The sequence below is a fragment of the Siniperca chuatsi genome, linkage group LG21, assembly GCF_020085105.1.
Source record: "Siniperca chuatsi isolate FFG_IHB_CAS linkage group LG21, ASM2008510v1, whole genome shotgun sequence".
Lineage (NCBI taxonomy): Eukaryota > Metazoa > Chordata > Actinopteri > Centrarchiformes > Sinipercidae > Siniperca > Siniperca chuatsi.
Genome location: NC_058062.1, coordinates 24,374,388 through 24,394,561, shown reverse-complemented (window position 1 = coordinate 24,394,561; position 20,174 = coordinate 24,374,388). Strand labels below are relative to the sequence as shown.

Below are 20,174 nucleotides of genomic sequence, written 5' to 3'. Positions count from 1 at the left end.
GTAGCGGCCCTGGCTTTGCCTAGCTTCTTGCCCTGTCTGGGGTTCCCCTTCACTGTGGCCTCGGGCCCGTTCTGTTTTCCCAGGATGCAATGCTTCAGGTTGGGGCAGAGTTCACCCATGGACTGGCACAGCCTGGCCATGAAAAGAACTGAACTAAGGCGGGCACGGCTGGGGTCCGGTGAGGCTATGGCCAGTTCAGAGCGGATGGAGGACAGGATGTGGCGAACACAGGCCAGGCAGCCTTCACGTAAAGCCTCCTCCACTGCCGGCGAGTCCGTGAAACGGTTAAAACAGGACGCTGACGAGCTCTCGGTGGGACCAGAGGAGGTGACTGTGGCTGAGATGGAGTCAGGCCCTGCCGAGCACAGCATGAAAGATGAACACGTATCGCTGTTTAGGATGTGATGTAACACTGGGTCTGTATACATTTACTTAACACAGAGTCTATATATAGCCAGCTGGCAGCTCTGTGAAGCTGCAAGTACACACAGCGGTGCTTTGAGCTGTATTCTAATGTCAGTATGATAACATGCTCATAATGATAAAGTTTACCATTACTATTGTTACAATGTTTATTAATTAGCACTAAACACAAAATACAGCTGAGGCTGAAATGTCATTAGTTCTGCAGTTATTTGGTCAGAAACCAAAGTGTTGGACACATTAACATGTTGACCTGATGATGGTGCTAGATGGAAAGTCACCAAACCATATTACAATTCATTCTGAGGGGAAAGTGAACGTCGGTACCGATTTTCACGACAACCCATTAAATAGTTGTTGCATTTCACTCTAAACCAAAAATGTCAACCTGCTGGTGGCAGGAGTAAAAATATGTCAAAATCTTTCACTGGACAAGTGAAAATTATGACCCCCTAGTGACGCTGGATGAAAAGTCAGGTTGGATCAACAAGGCGAACTATCCCATAGTTGTTGAAACTTTTCACTCAAAACCAAACATGTCAACCTCATGGTGGCGCTACAAGGAAATTTCATTGAGATTCCTCTGGGGACTACGAATGTGTGGACAAAATGTCACGGCAAATCAATCAAATAGTTCTTGAGATATTACTCTGCAGGAGTGTAACACGCTCAAAGAGAGGTTTGCAGACATGTCAGACATTAGTTGATGGCACAAATATGTCTAGCAAGCCAGTTAGCAAGACAGGCTAGTTGGGCTGGCTAATGCTAGCATGTTGCTGGCTATGTTGCCAGTTAGCGTACCAGTTATAGTACCAACACGAAGTGCCAAAAACTGCAGTTCCTCCAATGGCCTCTTGAGGCAGGCTCCAAGAGCGAGTCAGTCCCCACAGAGCCCCGTGTTAAAATGCCCGACTTTACAGCAGAAGTAAACACGTTTACAGCCTGGTACAAAAAATGGCTTTGGTCTCTGTAGCTAATTTCCCCGTTCATGACAACAGTAGAAGAACTCACCCGTTTAAATTATATTAAGGCTTCAAGTTCTGCTTAATTAAGGGCGTGGCCGCTTTGAGTGACAGGTGGGGTCCACTTTGAGCTTCACAGCGGCTCTTCAGAAACCTACGGGTGACGTCACGGACACTACGTCCAAGTTTTATACAGTCTATGGGTCTGACCTGCCACTAATGATAGCAAAACTGTCTGCTTAATTCGTACTCTAGCTGGCATTTTGTTATTTTGAGCTGCAGTGACCATTTCAGCCTCAATGAGCCACTTGTGGGGCTCTAGACTTTAAGTCTTATGTCCTATGTTCCATCAGATACGTTTGCTGAAGGCCTATTCAATGCCAGTGGAAGACAATGATGGCCTCTGCCTCAGGCTACATGACAAATCGCCAAGATCAGTAACAGGTGTTTGGATATTGGGAACTACACCACCTCATGGAGACTAGGCTGGGACTGACAACCCACTGCCTGTCCTAAGGAAGATGTCTGTCTGACTTAGCACACAGTAGCTAAGTTTGAACTGCCCTTACCTGTGTCCTGGCAGGGAAGGTAGTGCTGGAGGTCATCAAGCCTGGCCTTTAGCTTAGCATCCATGGAGGAGCAGAAGTTTTGAACGCAGGGTGTCAGGGCTTGGGTCTTCATGGCCAGGCTACTCCTCTGGTGCTGCTGCCCCCGCTGGGTCACACTGACCCACCCTGCATCACTCAGCAGGTCCCCTGGAGACTCCGACCACAGGAAGGAGGCCACATCTGCCTCGTACTGGGTATGGATGGTCTGGCCCCCCTCCAGATCTCTCACAGCCGAGGTGAGGAGCTGGACGGAGCTTGTGGAGATGGCTTCAGTTTCTTCTTTGGTGATGGCCTCGGGGAATGGGAGGAAGAAATCATTGGAATATTACAATATGTACATTTTTTAGTGCATCACCAGGCAGGCCTGTCACTTCTGAGACTGAACACGACACAGGAATGTCAAGGAAGCATGAATCCATACAAAGTCAACGGACAGACCCGTCTAGATCTCGAAAACCGTTAAAGGCGCTAATAATTGTGAAGCTAGGAGAGCACTAACCTGCAGGCGCTGAAGGAAGAGTTGCTGGAGGAAGTCATTCCAGACAGCCAGGGGGCGCTCCAGCAGCCGCTGGCACACAGTGCCCCAGTGCTGACTGATGGAGTCTGTGGACAGGAGGTCCCACACAGAATCTCTAATGGCTGCCAACCCCTTCAGGGTCTTCACATAGACCAGAAGGCTGCCAACGCCACGGCCGATGTCCTCTTTACAGCTGAGAGCAGAGCAAAGATATATTGTAAATTCTCCAATAATGGTGAAGTCGCAATAGCACAAACAAATAAAGGCCAGGTAAAAACCCTCAGAATTACTCACGTGGTAAATTCAGTATATGTGCATTTCCACAGCACTGACTCCATCAGTAGACTACAACTGATGGAACAGAGTCGTGTCGTACTCACCACTCTGCTGCTCACGTTCTCTTTTCAGCAGGAATACTGTTTTATACACTAATTCATTCCACTTGCTTCTACTTGGCGTTTGTTCAACCTCTGTTCATGCTACTGTCGATGGAAATCAACCTTTTCTGCAGATTTTTTACATTACCAGCCTGCCAGCAAAGGGAGGGATTATGCCCACTGAGCCGCTGGAAGGCTTTTAATGTGAAACATCTGTGCAGCAAGCGTTGTGTGTTTAACTGCAGCTGACAATGATTGTGAAATAATGAGTGAATGAAAACAGCAATTCTGTTGGGGAAGAGAAGCTCAGAGCAGCAGAGGGGTGACGTGACATGGCTCTGCAGCAGTCAATGGCTATAAACCGACTCACTACTTCATTATTAACCAATGAATCCTGCGTAACAGGCAGGAGCAGGAGCCTGACTCGGCCTCCTGCTCCTTCAAATATAAAGAAATCAAACTGGGTCCTGACATGCGATTTCCATGTTTTGCAGTACAAGCAAAATCATTCAACTAGTCTGTGGTTGCATATTATTCTAATAATTAGTCATTTAATGTCAAACTGAATGAAAAACACCTAATACAAAAGGAAACAGAGCAAATATGACAAAGATGAGCAGTGTCCTGATTGGCTGGAGCTTACGTATCGATCCACTGCTGCAGGGTGTCCCGGAGCTGCTCTCTCTGGATTGGCTGAGCCAGGGTGCGAAGGGCGGGCTGGAACTCAGTGATGGAGGGAGGCAGGTACTTGAACCAGCTGCCTGTACTCGTCTCCTCCTGCAACACCCTCCTGCCTTTCGCTGAGGAGAGGGATGGGACTGATGGCCTCGTTGTCTTTATGCATTGATTTTTGTGCTTCAGAACACATTAACGGATCCTAAGTCTGACTTTGGATTTTCTTACTTTCCACGTAGTGCATTTTAAGACATGCTGTATTTAAACTCTTTGAACCCAACTGATGCATCAAAAAACACTCTTCTTCTAGGAGTCAAAATTCATCAAAAATCAGAACCTACAGATGTCACACACATAAAGCAATGAGCCTGGCGTGGTCTTTCTCCTGATAAAATGATAAATATTCACAAATTTGCTGAGAAATCAAAAAATGCAAGCCCCATAAACATCATGTTTCGAGTTTTCCATCAGTATTAACAGTACAGACAGGGACTGCTTGTAGCTAATGTAGCATGACCCTTCATGGTACAGATTCAGCAAAATGCAAAAAGATAGTTAACTCCATGGCAACGTTATACGTTCTGTTTACATACTGCCAAAGCATGATGGCAAACCTAGCTCAGAATGTCCCGCCAACGTGGTTCTTACACCCTTGAAACACGGATACTCTCCCCTATCCATGCAAACCCCTGGACATTCAGACACGAAAAACCGCCCTAGAACATGTATAGTACAACTGACAGGCCTAATAATGGCATTTCTACCTATTCTGAAAGTAACAATACATCACATGTGGTGCTAAGACATGTAGTGCCTGTTAATAAAGGGAGTTGTATTAACAGGTCTTATTAACACTGCTGTCGCTCTCGGTAAGGAAATCACTAAAAGGACCCTGACTTCCAGGACATCCCAGCTGTTCACCTGCAGGTGTGGTGGAGGTGACATTCTCCAGGATAGAGAAGAGCATGCCACAGCTCAGAGCCCCCTCCCCCGGCCTGGGGCCTCCCTCTGGGGGCAGGTAGAAGACGGCGTAGGCCTGGAACAGAGTGGTGACCAGCAGCTCCACCAGGCTGCACACCTGGGCCTTGATCCCCGCACCTGGACCAAACACATGTTTATGAACCGGTACACATTTGTGACGGCCATTTTTGCTTTACTTGCTCTGCTCTTCATTAAAAGCCACATTTCCTGCTTCATGCCGTTTGCGTTTGGCACTCTGATAATAAAATGCATGCATGTTGGCAGGTGTTACAAATGGTAGAATACCGTGCTGTGGTTGGTTGAGCAGCTGATGGATTGAGGCCTTGCGGGCCAGCAGGAAGTCAGCCAGGGCCTGGCGTGGTGAGCTGTCCTCCAGCAGCATGGTGGACACCAGGGCCTCAGCGATGGCCTGGTCTGACACCGCACGGCCCAGCAGCAGAGACCTGCTGTCCAGGAGAATGGTGGACCTGCAACAGGACAGACTCGTTACTTTGCTTACTTACTTAGCTTCCACTAACTGGACCTAGCTGGGTCTGCTGCAAGTGGATCCATCACTAATCCTTTCGGGTCTGAGGGTCTGGAATTTCTCCATTAGGATCACTAGCCCCCAAGCAGGATTTTTACTTGGTGACTTTGTGTCTGCCCAAAGACACAAAAAAATCTAGTACCTGAAGTGTCCGGTGGTGGCTACCTGCCGGACCAGGATGGGGAAGCGGGCCAAGACGGGGCTGTAGTGGCCCCCTGTAGCGGCCTCCAGCTGCAGCAGACTGTGCAGGTGGCAGCAGAGCAGGTAGAGCTGGGTGGCCTGGAGGTACTGGGATGCCTCCATGGCGCTCCAAATGCGCTCAGGGATCTCCAGGAGGAGCTTGATCTGAGAGGCCATGGTGTAGAAGCTCTCCTGCCACTGCCTCTGGCTCTACAACAGGACGACACACGGCACGTTTATACCAGTGTGATACACGTGTGTTGGGTTTCATTTGAGAGAGAGAAGCAATGATGAGGATAGTAAGTACCAACACTAGACCATGAAGTGACAAAGGAGAGATGCACACTATTAGGATGTGTGTGAATCAGGTCATTGTGCACTAGTAAAGAATCCTCCATAGAGCTGATCGGGGTTTACACATTCCATTATCTCCTTTATGGAGATGTGTCCCCACTTTTCATTTTAAAATATGAGTATTTAATATCCCCCTGCATAACACACACCTATCAGAACACGTGGTAAGGAGGTGTATAACTCAGAAGGACCTTCAGGTAAAGGCATACAAGTCGTCCACCAGCAGCGCGTTTTGGCTACTGTGAGTCCTGGTTCCAGAGAGCCGTGGAACCAGGTCAGCACTTAGTAGAACGTGGTGTTGGGGCTGGGGTGTATGTTTGCATATCATTTACATAATAATGAATTGCCACATTTCTAAATGAAGTTTAGTGTTCCCAGGACGGACACGCAGCGTACCTCCTGGCCGCGGCTGGGCCAGCTCCCGCCGGCTCTGCCCTGTTTCAGCCGGTGGCAGTACTGGTGCATGTCCTGGATGGCCTGGACGACGCTCTGCGAGCACTGCCTCATCTCTCCGATGGTGTCGGCGGCGTCGATCAGGTCCCGGTAGCGCTCCCCCACCATCTGCCTCAGCTCCTCCTTCTTCTGCTCGATCTCCCCGCGGACTTTACGCTCGATGCGGCGGATCTCCTCGGTGTTGTAGCGCTCGAAGAGTACCGCCGGGTCCTTGATCTCCGAGACCCGGAGAGCCAGCGCAGGATCCTCGGCCATCGCACCTCCAAAACAACTTCAGACGCTGCAGGACCTCCAACCCGGAAGACCTGCGGAAGTACACTTCCTGCCTCCACGTAAGCAATAATGTGACGACGACCGAGTACGATGTGTTTATTGGTCACAAAAGCTGTCTGTCAGAGAACATTTCCGTGTAGGTTGGGTGCCGCCTACCCACACTGCCGAGCCAATCAAATCACCCCAAAGTGTTTTATTATTATTATTATTATAACCGTCTGATAATAATAATAATAATAAACCTGCCAATCCATTTCTTACAAGTTCCATCCACACACATCTTTGTTGCTCATGTCTACCCCCCCTGACATGTACAAATAATAATTTGTGTTTGATATGGTTTTTCCACAAAAATTATATATGAACTAGTTAATGACATTCCTCCTTCTGCCTCATTCAAAAATCCCAACTCTATGAATATGTTAAGATTTTTCACTTTGAAACTTTAACTGCTGGAGACCCGTTCTCCCGTGGGAGCCATGGATGGATAACGAGACAAAACATGGCGTGCACCGCTTTGCTCCAGCTTCCGGGTTGAACGCACGTTTCCTCGAAAGGTGAGCAGGTGTCAGAGGTGTCAGCAGCAGAGTGTGCAGAAACAGCAGGTCTAAAGAGGCAGTGCGGGGTGTAAATCTTTATTAAGTTTCAACAAGTTTATACAAAGTTTACAAAAACAAAAACACAACATAAATACTTCAATACAATTCATACATGAATATTAAACATAATACAAAGTGGTAAAAGTGTTAGCTAATATGAAGGGCCAAGCGAGAGATAAGATATTAAAAGTCCAGTGTGTCCCAGGGGAGTAAAAGTCTTTTATCCATAGTCCTCCTCCGGAGGTCCGTCAGCACTGATTTAAAACCACGGCACATCTGGTTTTCCAGATGTGTACACACACAATGCTGATGAGCAGCTGAAGCTCATCAGCTTCTTTTTGTTTCGGAGGCATTTTGTCTTCTAGGAGTCCATACATGCCTGAGTTGTAATTCATATCAAAAGAGAGACCGAGTCCTTTCAAGGTGGTCCAGACCTCTTGAGCTCTGTAGCAGTCCATCAAGAGGTGCTGTTGTGTCTCATCGGAGTTACAATAAATCGTTGGACAGACCACCGTCTCCGTCTCCATAAACGTTTTGCTACGTTCTGTTGGGGCTGAGCGCGCCCCTGGATCCCGCCCCTGGATCCGCCCCTGGATCCCACCCCTGAATCCCACCGCTGGATCCGCCCTGGATCCTGCCCCTGGATCCGCCGCTGGATCCTGCCCCTGGATCCGCCGCTGGATCTGCCCCTGGATCCCACCCCTGGATCCCACCGCTGGATCCGCCCCTGGACCCCGCCCCTGGATCCGCCCCTGGATCCGAAGCTGGATCCGCCGCTGGATCCCGCCCCTGGATCCCGCCCCTGGATCCGCCGCTGGATCCGCCCCTGGATCCCGCCCCTGGATCCCACCCCTGAATCCCACCGCTGGATCCGCCCCTGGATCCCGCCGCTCAGCCTCGCAGCCATTGTTTTCCAGTGGCCACTCGCGGTATTGCAGTGAAAAGCATTTTCCCCAAAGGCCGCCATTATAACAGAGACGTCTGTAAAACTGTTGACACGACACCTCGAACTGCAAACAAGGACAATCGTGACTCTGTTATGAATTTTTGATCCATGGAGGTTTTATATTTGTATCCTCGAGCCGAGAAAAGCGATTTCAAAATCTGTGACGTCATCACAACATAAAGTCTATGGGCGGAGCGGGAGAAACACAGGGGGCCGCAGACCCCGGAAGTAAACCCAGAAGCTTTTTTGGCGTATGCACCGGGCGAGCAACTCTCAGTGGTCTGGTACCCAGATCTAATAATACATCCATGAAGTGACCTGGAGGTTTCAAGTTTCCACATCGCACTTATGTAAGCTGTAAACTGAACCGTGATCGGCTCCAAACTAGTCGTGATGTGTGAAAACCTGCTGGGACGTCAGCAGATGAATGTGAATACATCATTCTGCACAGTGACGCTCAGGCATCACAGCAAGCAATGATAAGCAAAACAGCTTTCTGAGAGGAAGGGGGCTTTAAGGATACAACTGAGAAATCCACACACACACAGTCCACCTGGTCTGGTTGCTCTTCCCCCTTTAATTGATCCCGAAATACACAACGTTTGGCAGTTGTGACAACTTATCAAGTGATTTCCACTTCTCTTTGTTTTATTCTTTCAAAGAACAAAAAATAAATGGTGAGTGGTTGACTGTGATGTGATACATGTGATATACATTATGCTCGCAGGCACATTATATTATATTATATTATATATATATCACATTATAATAGGAACAGAGAGGGAATTTCCATAGCAAGCAAACGCCACTTCATCAACATCAACAATGTAAGCTATGTCACAGTATTTATCAGCTCCATCACCACACACACATTCCGCCCATCTAATACGACAGTCTTGCAATAAATCCTGCCTTCATGAAATGTATAATCAGAGGAGTTGGTTCACTTATGATAGCTTTCAATTTATCAGTGTAGAATTTGGCTCACACCAAAATAAACTTAATCAAATAAAATGACTCAGGGGCTCATCAGGTGTTTGATGACGCAGTTATGGAAGCCCATTTCCACGAGGAAATTAAAGTTAAAACATTAAAGTTAATCATAATAACAATGCTCATGGTTAAGTGAAAATTATGAGATCAAATGTCATATTATGACTTTTTATTTCATGATGATGTGATAGTAAATCAAAATTTGGACTTACTAAGAGTATGAGTCATTTTGTTCTTTTCCTGGCGGAAATGATCTTCCGCAGCAGGTTAACAGAAGAGCCGCACGTTTTTCAGCCAGTGCAAGAACTGGGAGCCTTCACTTTCCAGACGGGTCAGCTGGAGTAGGTGGACTCTGCGTCCCCTGCGTCCTCTGCACCACTCTGCATCAGTCTGCACCAGTCTGCATCAGTGTCCACCAGTCTGCACCAGTCTGCATCAGTCTGCATCAGTGTCCACCAGTCTGCATCAGTCTGAACCAGTCTGCATCAGTGTCCACCAGTCTGCATCAGTCTGCACCAGTCTGCATCAGTGTCCACCAGTCTGCACCAGTCTGCATCAGTCTGCATCAGTGTCCACCAGTCTGCATCAGTCTGAACCAGTCTGCATCAGTGTCCACCAGTCTGCATCAGTCTGAACCAGTCTGCACCAGTCTGCATCAGTCTCCACCAGTCTGCATCAGTGTCCACCAGTCTGCATCAGTCTGAACCAGTCTGCATCAGTCTGTATCAGTGTCCACCAGTCTGCATCAGTCTGAACCAGTCTGCATCAGTCTGCATCAGTGTCCACCAGTCTGCACCAGTGTCCACCAGTCTGCATCAGTGTCCACCAGTCTGCATCAGTGTCCACCAGTCTGCATCAGAGTCCACCAGTCTGCACCAGTTTACATCAGTCTGCATCAGTGTCCACCAGTCTGCACCAGTCTGCATCAGTGTCCACCAGTCTGCATCAGTCTGCACCAGTCTGCATCAGTGTCCACCAGTCTGCATCAGAGTCCACCAGTCTGCATCAGTGTCCACCAGTCTGCATCAGTCTGCACCAGTCTGCATCAGTCTCCACCAGTCTGCATCAGTGTCCACCAGTCTGCATCAGTCTGAACCAGTCTGCATCAGTCTGCATCAGTGTCCACCAGTTTCCACCAGTCTGCACCAGTCTGCACCAGTATCCACCAGTCTCCACCAGTCTGCACCAGTCTGCATCAGTGTCCACCAGTCTGCACCATTCTCCACCAGTCTGCATCAGAGTCCACCAGTCTGCACCAGTCTGCATCAGAGTCCACCAGTCTGCATCCGTGTCCATCAGTCTCCACCAGTCTGCACCAGTCTGCATCAGAGTCCACCAGTCTCCACCAGTCTGCATCAGAGTCCACCAGTCTGCACCAGTCTGCACCAGTCTGCATCAGTCTCCACCAGTCTGCATCAGTCTGCATCAGAGTCCACCAGTCTGCATCAGAGTCCACCAGTCTCCACCAGTCTGCACCAGTCTGCATCAGAGTCCACCAGTCTGCATCAGTGTCCACCAGTCTGCACCAGTCTGCATCAGTGTCCACCAGTCTGCACCAGTATGCATCAGTGTCCACCAGTCTGCATCAGAGTCCACCAGTCTGCATCAGTGTCCACCAGTCTGCACCATTCTCCACCAGTCTGCATCAGAGTCCACCAGTCTGCACCAGTCTGCATCAGAGTCCACCAGTCTGCACCAGTCTGCATCCGTGTCCATCAGTCTCCACCAGTCTGCACCAGTCTGCATCAGAGTCCACCAGTCTGCATCAGAGTCCACCAGTCTGCACCAGTCTCCACCAGTCTGCACCAGTCTCCACCAGTCTGCACCAGTCTGCATCGGAGTCCACCAGTCTGCATCAGTCTGCACCAGTCTGCATCAGAGTCCACCAGTCTCCACCAGTCTCCACCAGTCTGCATCAGAGTGCACCAGTCTGCATCAGAGTCCACCAGTCTCCACCAGTCTGCACCAGTCTGCACCAGTCTCCACCAGTCTGCACCAGTCTCCACCAGTCTGCATCAGTCTCCACCAGTCTGCATCAGAGTGCACCAGTCTGCATCAGAGTCCACCAGTCTCCACCAGTCTGCATCAGAGTCCACCAGTCTGCATCAGTGTCCACCAGTCTCCACCAGTCTGCATCAGTGTCCACCAGTCTGCATCAGTCTGCACCAGTCTGCATCAGTCTCCACCAGTCTGCATCAGAGTCCACCAGTCTGCATCAGTGTCTACCAGTCTGCATCAGAGTCCACCAGTCTGCACCAGTCTTCATCAGTGTCCACCAGTCTGCATCAGTGTCCACCAGTCTGCATCAGAGTCCACCAGTCTGCATCAGAGTCCACCAGTCTGCACCAGTCTGCATCAGAGTCCACCAGTCTGCATCAGAGTCCACCAGTCTGCATCAGTGTCCACCAGTCTGCATCAGTCTGCATCAGAGTCCACCAGTCTGCACCAGTCTGCATCAGAGTCCACCAGTCTGCTTCAGAGTCCAGCAGTCTGCTTCAGTCTGCATCAGTGTCCACCAGTCTGCATCAGTGTCTACCAGTCTGCATCAGAGTCCACCAGTCTGCACCATTCTCCACCAGTCTCCACCAGTCTGCACCAGTCTCCACCAGTCTGCACCAGTCTGCATCGGAGTCCACCAGTCTGCATCAGTCTGCACCAGTCTGCATCAGAGTCCACCAGTCTCCACCAGTCTCCACCAGTCTGCATCAGAGTGCACCAGTCTGCATCAGAGTCCACCAGTCTCCACCAGTCTGCACCAGTCTGCACCAGTCTCCACCAGTCTGCACCAGTCTCCACCAGTCTGCATCAGTCTCCACCAGTCTGCATCAGAGTGCACCAGTCTGCATCAGAGTCCACCAGTCTCCACCAGTCTGCATCAGAGTCCACCAGTCTGCATCAGTGTCCACCAGTCTCCACCAGTCTGCATCAGTGTCCACCAGTCTGCATCAGTCTGCACCAGTCTGCATCAGTCTCCACCAGTCTGCATCAGAGTCCACCAGTCTGCATCAGTGTCTACCAGTCTGCATCAGAGTCCACCAGTCTGCACCAGTCTTCATCAGTGTCCACCAGTCTGCATCAGTGTCCACCAGTCTGCATCAGAGTCCACCAGTCTGCATCAGAGTCCACCAGTCTGCACCAGTCTGCATCAGAGTCCACCAGTCTGCATCAGAGTCCACCAGTCTGCATCAGTGTCCACCAGTCTGCATCAGTCTGCATCAGAGTCCACCAGTCTGCACCAGTCTGCATCAGAGTCCACCAGTCTGCTTCAGAGTCCAGCAGTCTGCTTCAGTCTGCATCAGTGTCCACCAGTCTGCATCAGTGTCTACCAGTCTGCATCAGAGTCCACCAGTCTGCACCATTCTCCACCAGTCTGCACCAGTCTTCATCAGTGTCCACCAGTCTGCATCAGAGTCCACCAGTCTGCATCAGAGTCCACCAGTCTGCATCAGAGTCCACCAGTCTGCATCAGAGTCCACCAGTCTGCATCAGAGTCCACCAGTCTGCATCAGTGTCTACCAGTCTGCATCAGAGTCCACCAGTCTGCATCAGAGTCCACCAGTCTGCACCATTCTCCACCAGTCTGCACCAGTCTTCATCAGTGTCCACCAGTCTGCATCAGAGTCCACCAGTCTGCATCAGAGTCCACCAGTCTGCACCAGTCTGCATCAGAGTCCACCAGTCTGCATCAGAGTCCACCAGTCTGCATCAGTGTCCACCAGTCTGCACCAGAGTCCACCAGTCTGCTTCAGAGTCCAGCAGTCTGCTTCAGTCTGCATCAGAGTCCACCAGTCTGCTTCAGTCTGCTTCAGAGTCCACCAGTCTGCTTCAGAGTCCACCAGTCTGCTTCAGTCTGCATCAGAGTCCACCAGTCTGCACCAGAGTCCAGCAGTCTGCACCAGTCTGCATCAGAGTCCACCAGTCTGCTTCAGAGTCCAGCAGTCTGCTTCAGTCTGCTTCAGAGTCATCTCAGCAGCGGTGGACGGCCGTTTGATGCCAGCGCGAAACGCGGCAGGTAGAATCCAATCAGTGCGTCAGGTACACCTCGTACCCGGAAGGAAACGGTCAAAACAAGCGACTCCATTTACAGGTAAGCAACCTGCTCTTCCGAATAACACTGTATAGTTTATAACGACCGTGCTTTCATTTGCTGTAGCTACGTTAAAATGTTTTATCAAATCCTATCTTTCAAACCGTGCGCGTGAATGAAGGCTGCTGCCTTAATGCGATGATGGCGACGGATTCCAGCCAGCACAGCAGGAAGCGCGCGGACCGCTGTGGCGAATAGCACGGTGTTTGGTGTGAGAAAGTGGTTAAAGGTGGATTTTCGCTGTGCAAAAGGGGCAAACAGGAAACCTTCAGGAGATGGAACCAACACGTGAAAACAGAAAGTAGTAAATCTGCGTTTCCACATTTAGTTCTTTATTTTGGACCAGAAGTAGTGACATTGTGGATAACCTTGTGTCTCCATAATCAGAGAACCAAACTGTTCTGTTTATTTTTGAAGAAGACATCTGTGTCTTTGGTGGGCTGGGGGTCCAATGTGGGTCAACTTTGAGGGCCCCTGTCTCCTGAAGGGTTGGTCTTTCTGGTCCCTGACGCGCTCTCATACAGGTTAGCATGTAGGAAAACATTTGTTCAGATCGAAAGGGGAGAGGTCAGTTGCCTTTCCTCTTCAGGAGAAACATTCACCTTTTCCAACATTCCCACTTTTTTCTGTGAACTGTTATTAATAAGTTACTATGTGGCATTAAGTGTGCCGACTGGTGGTGTGTGTGTGTGTGTGTGTGTGTGTGTGTGTTTCTGAAAGCAGACAGCGATGGAGCGGAGGAACCTGCAGCAGCAGTTTGAGGATCAGTTCAACGATGTGGTTTCTAGACTGCAGTCCAAGCAGTTCTTCCAGTCTGACTGGGACATCGCCTCTTTTGCAGTCTTCTTCATCTTCATCGGTGAGTGAAGGAAATGGATTACAGGCAAAAACGCTGATGCTTTCTATAACACATAAGCATCAGGGTCCATATTCATAAACCTGTTTTTACTGAAGGCAAATGCAAAATAGAAAATGAGCAGAAAGCAATGAAACGTTTACATTTGAATATTCCCCACAACCTCTTCAGCCACAGACATGATGGGTGGTCAGGAGGAAGAAAACTGAGTCAGCGAGTCAGTCATTCCCACTGGGACAGTATTCTGTTAGTAAAGATGCAAACAACTTTTGAGCTGAGCGGATGTCCAGCTTCATTCACTGATATGTCAGATGCTTACACTGCCAGGTGATTTCGGGATTTATATATAAATGACTCCACAAAAATATTTTATAATGCACATGAAAATATTTATCGTTGTATATAAATGTAAAACAAATCCACATATAAAAAGATATGGTTGACAAAAGTATTTCTGATGCACACACAAATAGTTTTAAATAAATGTAATAGAAATCCACAAATATATATGTAGTTAAAAGTACTTGCAATTTTCATCAAAAACATATTTGGATGTTGTTACTTTTATATACCAACTGCTGTCACTGGTGAACTTCACTGCATTTGTGTGTGTGTGTTTTGAGACTCCTCTGGCTCGATTCACATATGCATTTTTTTCAACAGGTAAGTGTCTGTAGCCAATCAGATGGCTCCTTCCTTTTGTGCTTTGAGTAGTCAGAAAGACTAGAAAGGAGCTATGTGAGTACAGTCCATTTACCATTTTGAGCCAACTGTTCCAGGCGTCTGCTAACGCTAACACTAGCCTAGCTATGATGCTAACCAGAGCTCATAATACATCAATGCCGGCGCTACAAACTAGACAGCAACAACACAAATGTCCATTATAAAATGAATGGGAACAATCATTTCTGGTCTGGTTTCTCATGGAAAGCCAATACTAGCTTTGGCTTTATTTTTTGCATTCTTATCTATAATGCTAGTTGCCAGGAGTTTTCTAGAATACAGCATACTAAATCTGCAGCTACTGCATGCTGCATGGTACAAATGGACCAAATTCTTACAAAAATGTAGTCCTTTACGTGTCTGCTAAACCACACCCTGAAAGTTTCATGAATCTGTGTCACTGCAGTTTTAGCTTGATGTGAAGGTCTGGCTGCAGATGTAGGAGCTTTTCCAGCCTGACAAGAATAAAGCTCTGCAGTGAACACTGCAGACTTGTACTCTGTCTGCTCTGTCACTGTTGTGCTGTGTGTGTTGTCAGGTATGGTTCTGCTGCTGGTCATCCTGGTCCTCATCCGCTGCTGCTGCTGCTGCTGCTGTGATGACGAGAAGGTAAACACACACATACAAGAGAGAAGTGAAGGAGCACACACAGCTGTCGTAGTGAGGTGCTGGCTCGCAGGCAGACTTCACAGACAGAATGGGAAAGCTGAACACTCATATTTCAAGTTCTAAAGATTGATATTTGGGCACACTGCCTTCTTCAGGATGAAATCCAACAGTCACCTGACTGACATTTATACTACTATACAGTGCCTCAAAAATTCCCTCAATGGAACAAAAAGTAGTGTCCATGGCATGTACATTTTATAGATGTGAAAATTACAGTTGTTGGGTGACTGATGACTTAGTAAACTGCTGAGTGTCTGCTATATAGGGAGTAGTGGATGAGGGGGTGATTTCGGACACAGCCATAGAGTCCATAGAGAAGCCATTCATAACCAAGACAGGCCTGCAACAAAAACATGTCCACATATCTAAGAACCAACCAGCACAAAGTAGGGAAATACAGGGTAAAAATCCCCCAAAAATATTTTTAGTCTTTATGCTCAAATTAGGTAATGAATCCACAAAATACAAATCTATATATATTCAATGCAATTCAATGCAATTCAATTTTAGAGGGCACAATGCAATGCAATACCACCTATAATTTTTAAAATAGTAGAAATGTAATTGTAGCGTTAATATTAATAAATTAGTAATAATAGGAATGACAGCTATAGGAAGAATAATGTCAGTATTAGTAACAGAGCCAATAACAACTACTGTAGTAGCAGTTGTCGAGCAGGAACACGGGTGCAGCAGGCGGCCCACAACCACAGATCCAGACTCTGCAGCTCCAGAGGCAGAAATACCTGCTGAAAGAGACAGAAGGAGAGAGGAGAGAAACGAGAAAGCACAGAACTACGGGAGAGAGAAGATGTTGAGTAACATGCAGTAATGGTTTAAAAATGCATACAGATGGAGAGGAGGAGAGAGGAAAGAGGTGCATCATGGGAAGTCTCCCGGCAGTCTAGGCCTATAGCAGCATAACTAAGGGATGGTTCAGGGCTCACCTTAGCCAGCCCTAACTATAAGCTTTATCAAAGAGCAAAGTCTTAAGCCTACTCTTAAATGTGGAGATGGTGTCTGCCTCCCGAACCCAAACAGGGATCTGATTCCACAGGAGAGGAGCTTGATAACTGAAGGCTCTGGCTCCCATTCTACTTTTGGAGACTCTAGGAACCACAAGTAACCCTGCATCCTGGGAGTGCAGTGTTCTAGTCGGGTAATAAGGTATTATAAGATCTTCAAAATACGATGGTGCCTGACCATTAAGAGCTTTGTAGGTGAGGAGAAGGATTTTAAATTCTATTCTGGATTTTACAGGGAGCCAGTGCAGAGAAGCTAATAATGGAGAAATATGATCTCTTTTCCTAGTTCTTGTCAGTACACGTGCCACAGCATTCTGGATCAACTGGAGAGTCTTAAGGGACTTATTCGGGCAGCCTGATAATAAGGAATTGCAATAGTCCAACCTAGAAGTAACAAATGCATGCACTACTTTTTCTGCATCATTTTGAGACAGGATGTGCCTGGTTTTGCAATGTTACGTAGGTGAAAGAAGGCAGTCCTTGAAGTTTGTTTCATGTAGGAGTTAAAGGATAAATCCTGATCAAAGATAACTGAGGTTCCTTTCGGTGGTGCTGGAGGCCAGGGCAATGCCATCTAGAGTAATTATATCTTTAGATAATGTGTCTCGGAGGTGTTTGGGGCCAAGTACAATAACTTCAGTTTTGTCAGAGTTTAACATCAGAAGATTGCAGGTCATCCAGGTCTTTATGTCCTTAAGGCATGCTTGAAGTTTAGCTAACTGGTTAGTTTTATCTGGCTTGATTGATAGATATAATTGGGTATCATCCGCATAACAATGAAGTTTATGAAGTGTTTCCTAATAATATTGCCTAGAGGAAGCATATATAAGGTGAATAGAATCGGTCCAAGCACAGAACCTTGAACTCCGTGACTAACTTTGGCGTGCACGGAGGACTCACCGTTAACATCTGAGCTACACATGCAATGTTTAAAGGGATAGTTTGACATTTTGGGAAATATGCTTAATAACTTTCTTGCTGAGAGGTAGATGAGAAGATTGATACCACTCACATGATCAGTTGAGCATAAAGACGGGGAAACAGAGAGGTGGTTGAACCAAGTTGATCCTGCCAGTAGCATATGCTTGTCTCAAAGATTAAGCCATGCAAGTCTAAGTACACACGGCCGGTACTGTGACACTGCGAATGGCTCATTAAATCAGCTAGGCTCTGAATCCACCTCCTCACCTCACCTCGGCAAGTCAACCTTCTCATTCCTTATGTATCAAAGACAGGACCATTCCTAAACTTATTCCTGGCATTCAATACCGACGTTTAAGCAACTTAGAGAAAACGAAGTGTCGTCATTGATCCTGTTATGTAAGTAAGTAAATAAGCTTTATTTATATAGCACTTTTCAAAACAGAAGTTTCCAAGTGCTTCACAGTTAATAAAAATGCATAATAGTACACAGCATAAAACAGCAAGTGAAAACTACAATTTAATAAATGGAAACAGATACTCAGCGATAAAGGCATTATAATAAACAAAACAAAATTAAAAGACAAATGAAACCAATAGGGATTACAAGCTGCGAATTTATAAAAACGCCAGCCTATACAAGTGGGTTTTTAAAAGTTTTTTAAAATGTGGTACAGACTCAGCTGACCTGACAGTGAGGAGGAGGCAATTCCACAGTGTTAAAGCGGTAAAAGCACGGTGCCCCTTTGTTTTGAGCCTGGACCGTGGGACATTTGAGACCAATTGGTCTGCAGATCTTAGCAATCTTGGTGCAGAATATTGGGTTATAAATTATGAAATATAAGGGGGCTTTGAATGTGATCAGGAGGATCTTTAACTGAATTCTGAAGCGTACAGGAAGCCAATGTAAGTGGGCCAGAATGGGGGCTCAGTGTTTGTCAGAAGCCCGGCTGCCACATTCTGAACCAACTGAAGTCGAGCAATTTCAGACCCGCTTAAACAAGAAAATAAGGAGTTACAGTAATCCAGGCTCTACGATGTTCTTATGCAATGCTGAACTGATTTTGGCAATATTTCTGAGTTGCAAAAAGCAACACTGAACCAATTTCTTAATGTGATGATCAAAATTCTGATTTTGATCAAACACAACACCAAGATGTCTAGCAGATGGTTTTATTAGAATTTCTACAATGACTAATTCTCCTTGAAACTCGGTGTGGGCCGATGACCAAGGCCGAAACAGTTGAAGGAGCAGGGTTTACAAGTCGATCAATGGTGTTAAACAGAACTCGTCTCTTTTTTGATTAATAAATTATAAGCAGACAAGTAGTAGTGAAATGAACTGAAAGTGAGCTGAGGTCATTTGGGACTATGCACTCTGGTAATGATAGCAGTGTCATATGAAAGAAAATGATTCCTTTGTTTCCTCAACAGCCTCGCAGACGGAAGGTCGGGATAGACAACATGGCTCTGGAGCCCTAACAGCTGAACTCTGATCAAGTATTGTGAAGGTTGATGAAGCTAGAAGCAGAGCCTTATAGTTTGACTCCTGTGCCAAAGCAGAAGCTTTGATTTTACTGGACCAGTCTGTAAACAAATGTAGTCTACTTGCACATAGAATGAATTGCTGTTCACAAGCCCTTTGCTACCCAGTTTGGAAATTTAACACGTGATCTTGTTGACAGTCACTGCTATGTGGGCTTTATTGCTAGGATACCACGGAGGAGCTGGAAACACTCAACTGTCTGTGTTTTTATGCTTCTGCAGATTTGAATGTCACTTCTTCTTTTGTTTGTTGACAGAATGTTAAAATTTCAATTAGAAGGTTTTCCTTAGTAATAAATATATACAAGTAATAAAAATGTAAACTTTGCTCTGTGTTTATGTATTGGTGTATTCCTTCTCATCATGCCATGCTCATTTATGGAGTACCTTTCTCAGCAAACAAACACATTGTTTGACATTTGTAGAGGACAAAGTACACAAAATCATGAAGGCATAAATCATAAAACAGGAGGAATATGTGTTTGTGTTGTTCTGAGGACAGCAGGAGGGTTTCTAGGCTCAGTCCAGGCTGGATCACATAGGGCAGTAAACTGCTGCTGCCCTGCTCTGTGGCCTGAAAGACCTCTCTGTCACTGTTTTTATCTTTAATCTTTCACTCCTCTAGTGAAACTCAGAATAGTGTTTATTTCTCTCAGAATGTAACAGAGGATTTCAGCACAACTAAGTCTCTCCTTTGACAATTTACCAGCATGTTTGTGTGCAGAGATCTCACTGTCCTGGCGAAATGCCTCCCGTTAAAACTCAGTAGTATTGATGCAAACTTGAGGTACATGTCTATGGAACCCCAGAGTGTTTAATATTGAATAAATAAAAAAACATTCTGAAATAAATAATCATATGGATAAATTGTGTAGATATTTAAACCAATAATTTGTGAAATAATTGAAGAGATTATTAAAACTCAACTCACTATTATGAAATGTTATTTCATCATTCATTTTCATGATGACTGAATTTTATTGGATATCATTTTTATTTCAGTATAGACATTTGTATTTCAAAATAACCTTTTTCAAAAGGGCAAGGGAAATATACAGCAGTGAGGACACTCAGTCATTTTCATTTGCACAATGAAACTGTCCTGATTCTGAGTCAGCAGGAGCACTGAGATCTGCCCCAGCACTCAGCTGTGCCACAGCTCTGCACCGACATTTATGCTACTTATCGTATTGTTGGACTCTGCTGAATTTTCCCTGTAAAATGTCCTTTACCCAGGTTTCACTGCAAATTAGACAGCTTTGTGCAACGGATTCATTTACACATCTATCTGAAGTCTGACTAGTAGTTTGCAGTGGTGGAAAGTAACTAAGTACATTTACTCAAGTACCTTACTAAAGTGCAGTTTTAAGGTACTTGTACTTTTTACTGCACATTTATTTTACAGCTATACTTAGTACTGTAGTTACTTTGCACATTAAAATGTTCATTCAAAACATAGAAAATATGATGCATTGTTACAG

General features: G+C 46.5%; 2 protein-coding genes across 7 annotated transcripts in view; one reads left to right on the top strand and one right to left on the bottom strand.

The window, feature by feature from the left end:
• The window catches only part of cog1 (component of oligomeric golgi complex 1), a 15,192-nt gene extending 8,813 nt beyond the window's left edge, over positions 1 to 6,379 (bottom strand). For 3 of the 4 annotated variants that reach the window (XM_044182709.1, XM_044182711.1, XM_044182710.1), the window contains exons 1-8: positions 6,000 to 6,379; positions 5,212 to 5,459; positions 4,829 to 5,010; positions 4,484 to 4,660; positions 3,531 to 3,687; positions 2,493 to 2,703; positions 1,955 to 2,285; positions 1 to 355 (exon numbers count right to left, since the gene is read on the bottom strand). The exon at positions 1 to 355 is cut by the window's left edge and continues 100 nt beyond it. In XM_044182709.1, coding sequence (XP_044038644.1) covers positions 1 to 355; positions 1,955 to 2,285; positions 2,493 to 2,703; positions 3,531 to 3,687; positions 4,484 to 4,660; positions 4,829 to 5,010; positions 5,212 to 5,459; positions 6,000 to 6,311 — 1,973 coding nt within the window. In that variant the 5' untranslated portion in view covers positions 6,312 to 6,379. The remainder of the gene's footprint in view (positions 356 to 1,954; positions 2,286 to 2,492; positions 2,704 to 3,530; positions 3,688 to 4,483; positions 4,661 to 4,828; positions 5,011 to 5,211; positions 5,460 to 5,999) is intronic. The other variant, XM_044182708.1, reaches the window with a different exon arrangement.
• A 6,436-nt stretch (positions 6,380 to 12,815) lies between these two features.
• On the top strand, positions 12,816 to 19,021 carry smim22 (small integral membrane protein 22). Of its 3 annotated transcripts, none has more exons than XM_044182713.1 (4): positions 12,816 to 12,954; positions 13,678 to 13,813; positions 15,072 to 15,142; positions 18,583 to 19,021. In XM_044182713.1, the coding sequence occupies exons 2-4, from the start codon at positions 13,684 to 13,686 to the stop codon at positions 18,628 to 18,630; spliced, it is 249 nt and encodes an 82-aa protein (XP_044038648.1). In that variant the 5' UTR covers positions 12,816 to 12,954; positions 13,678 to 13,683; the 3' UTR covers positions 18,631 to 19,021. The 3 variants fall into 3 exon arrangements, with proteins under 3 accessions (XP_044038648.1, XP_044038649.1, XP_044038650.1); XM_044182714.1 differs by having other exon boundaries at positions 12,821 to 12,954; positions 13,675 to 13,813; XM_044182715.1 differs by lacking the exon at positions 12,816 to 12,954 and adding an exon at positions 12,985 to 13,478.
• Positions 19,022 to 20,174: the final 1,153 nt, after the last annotated feature.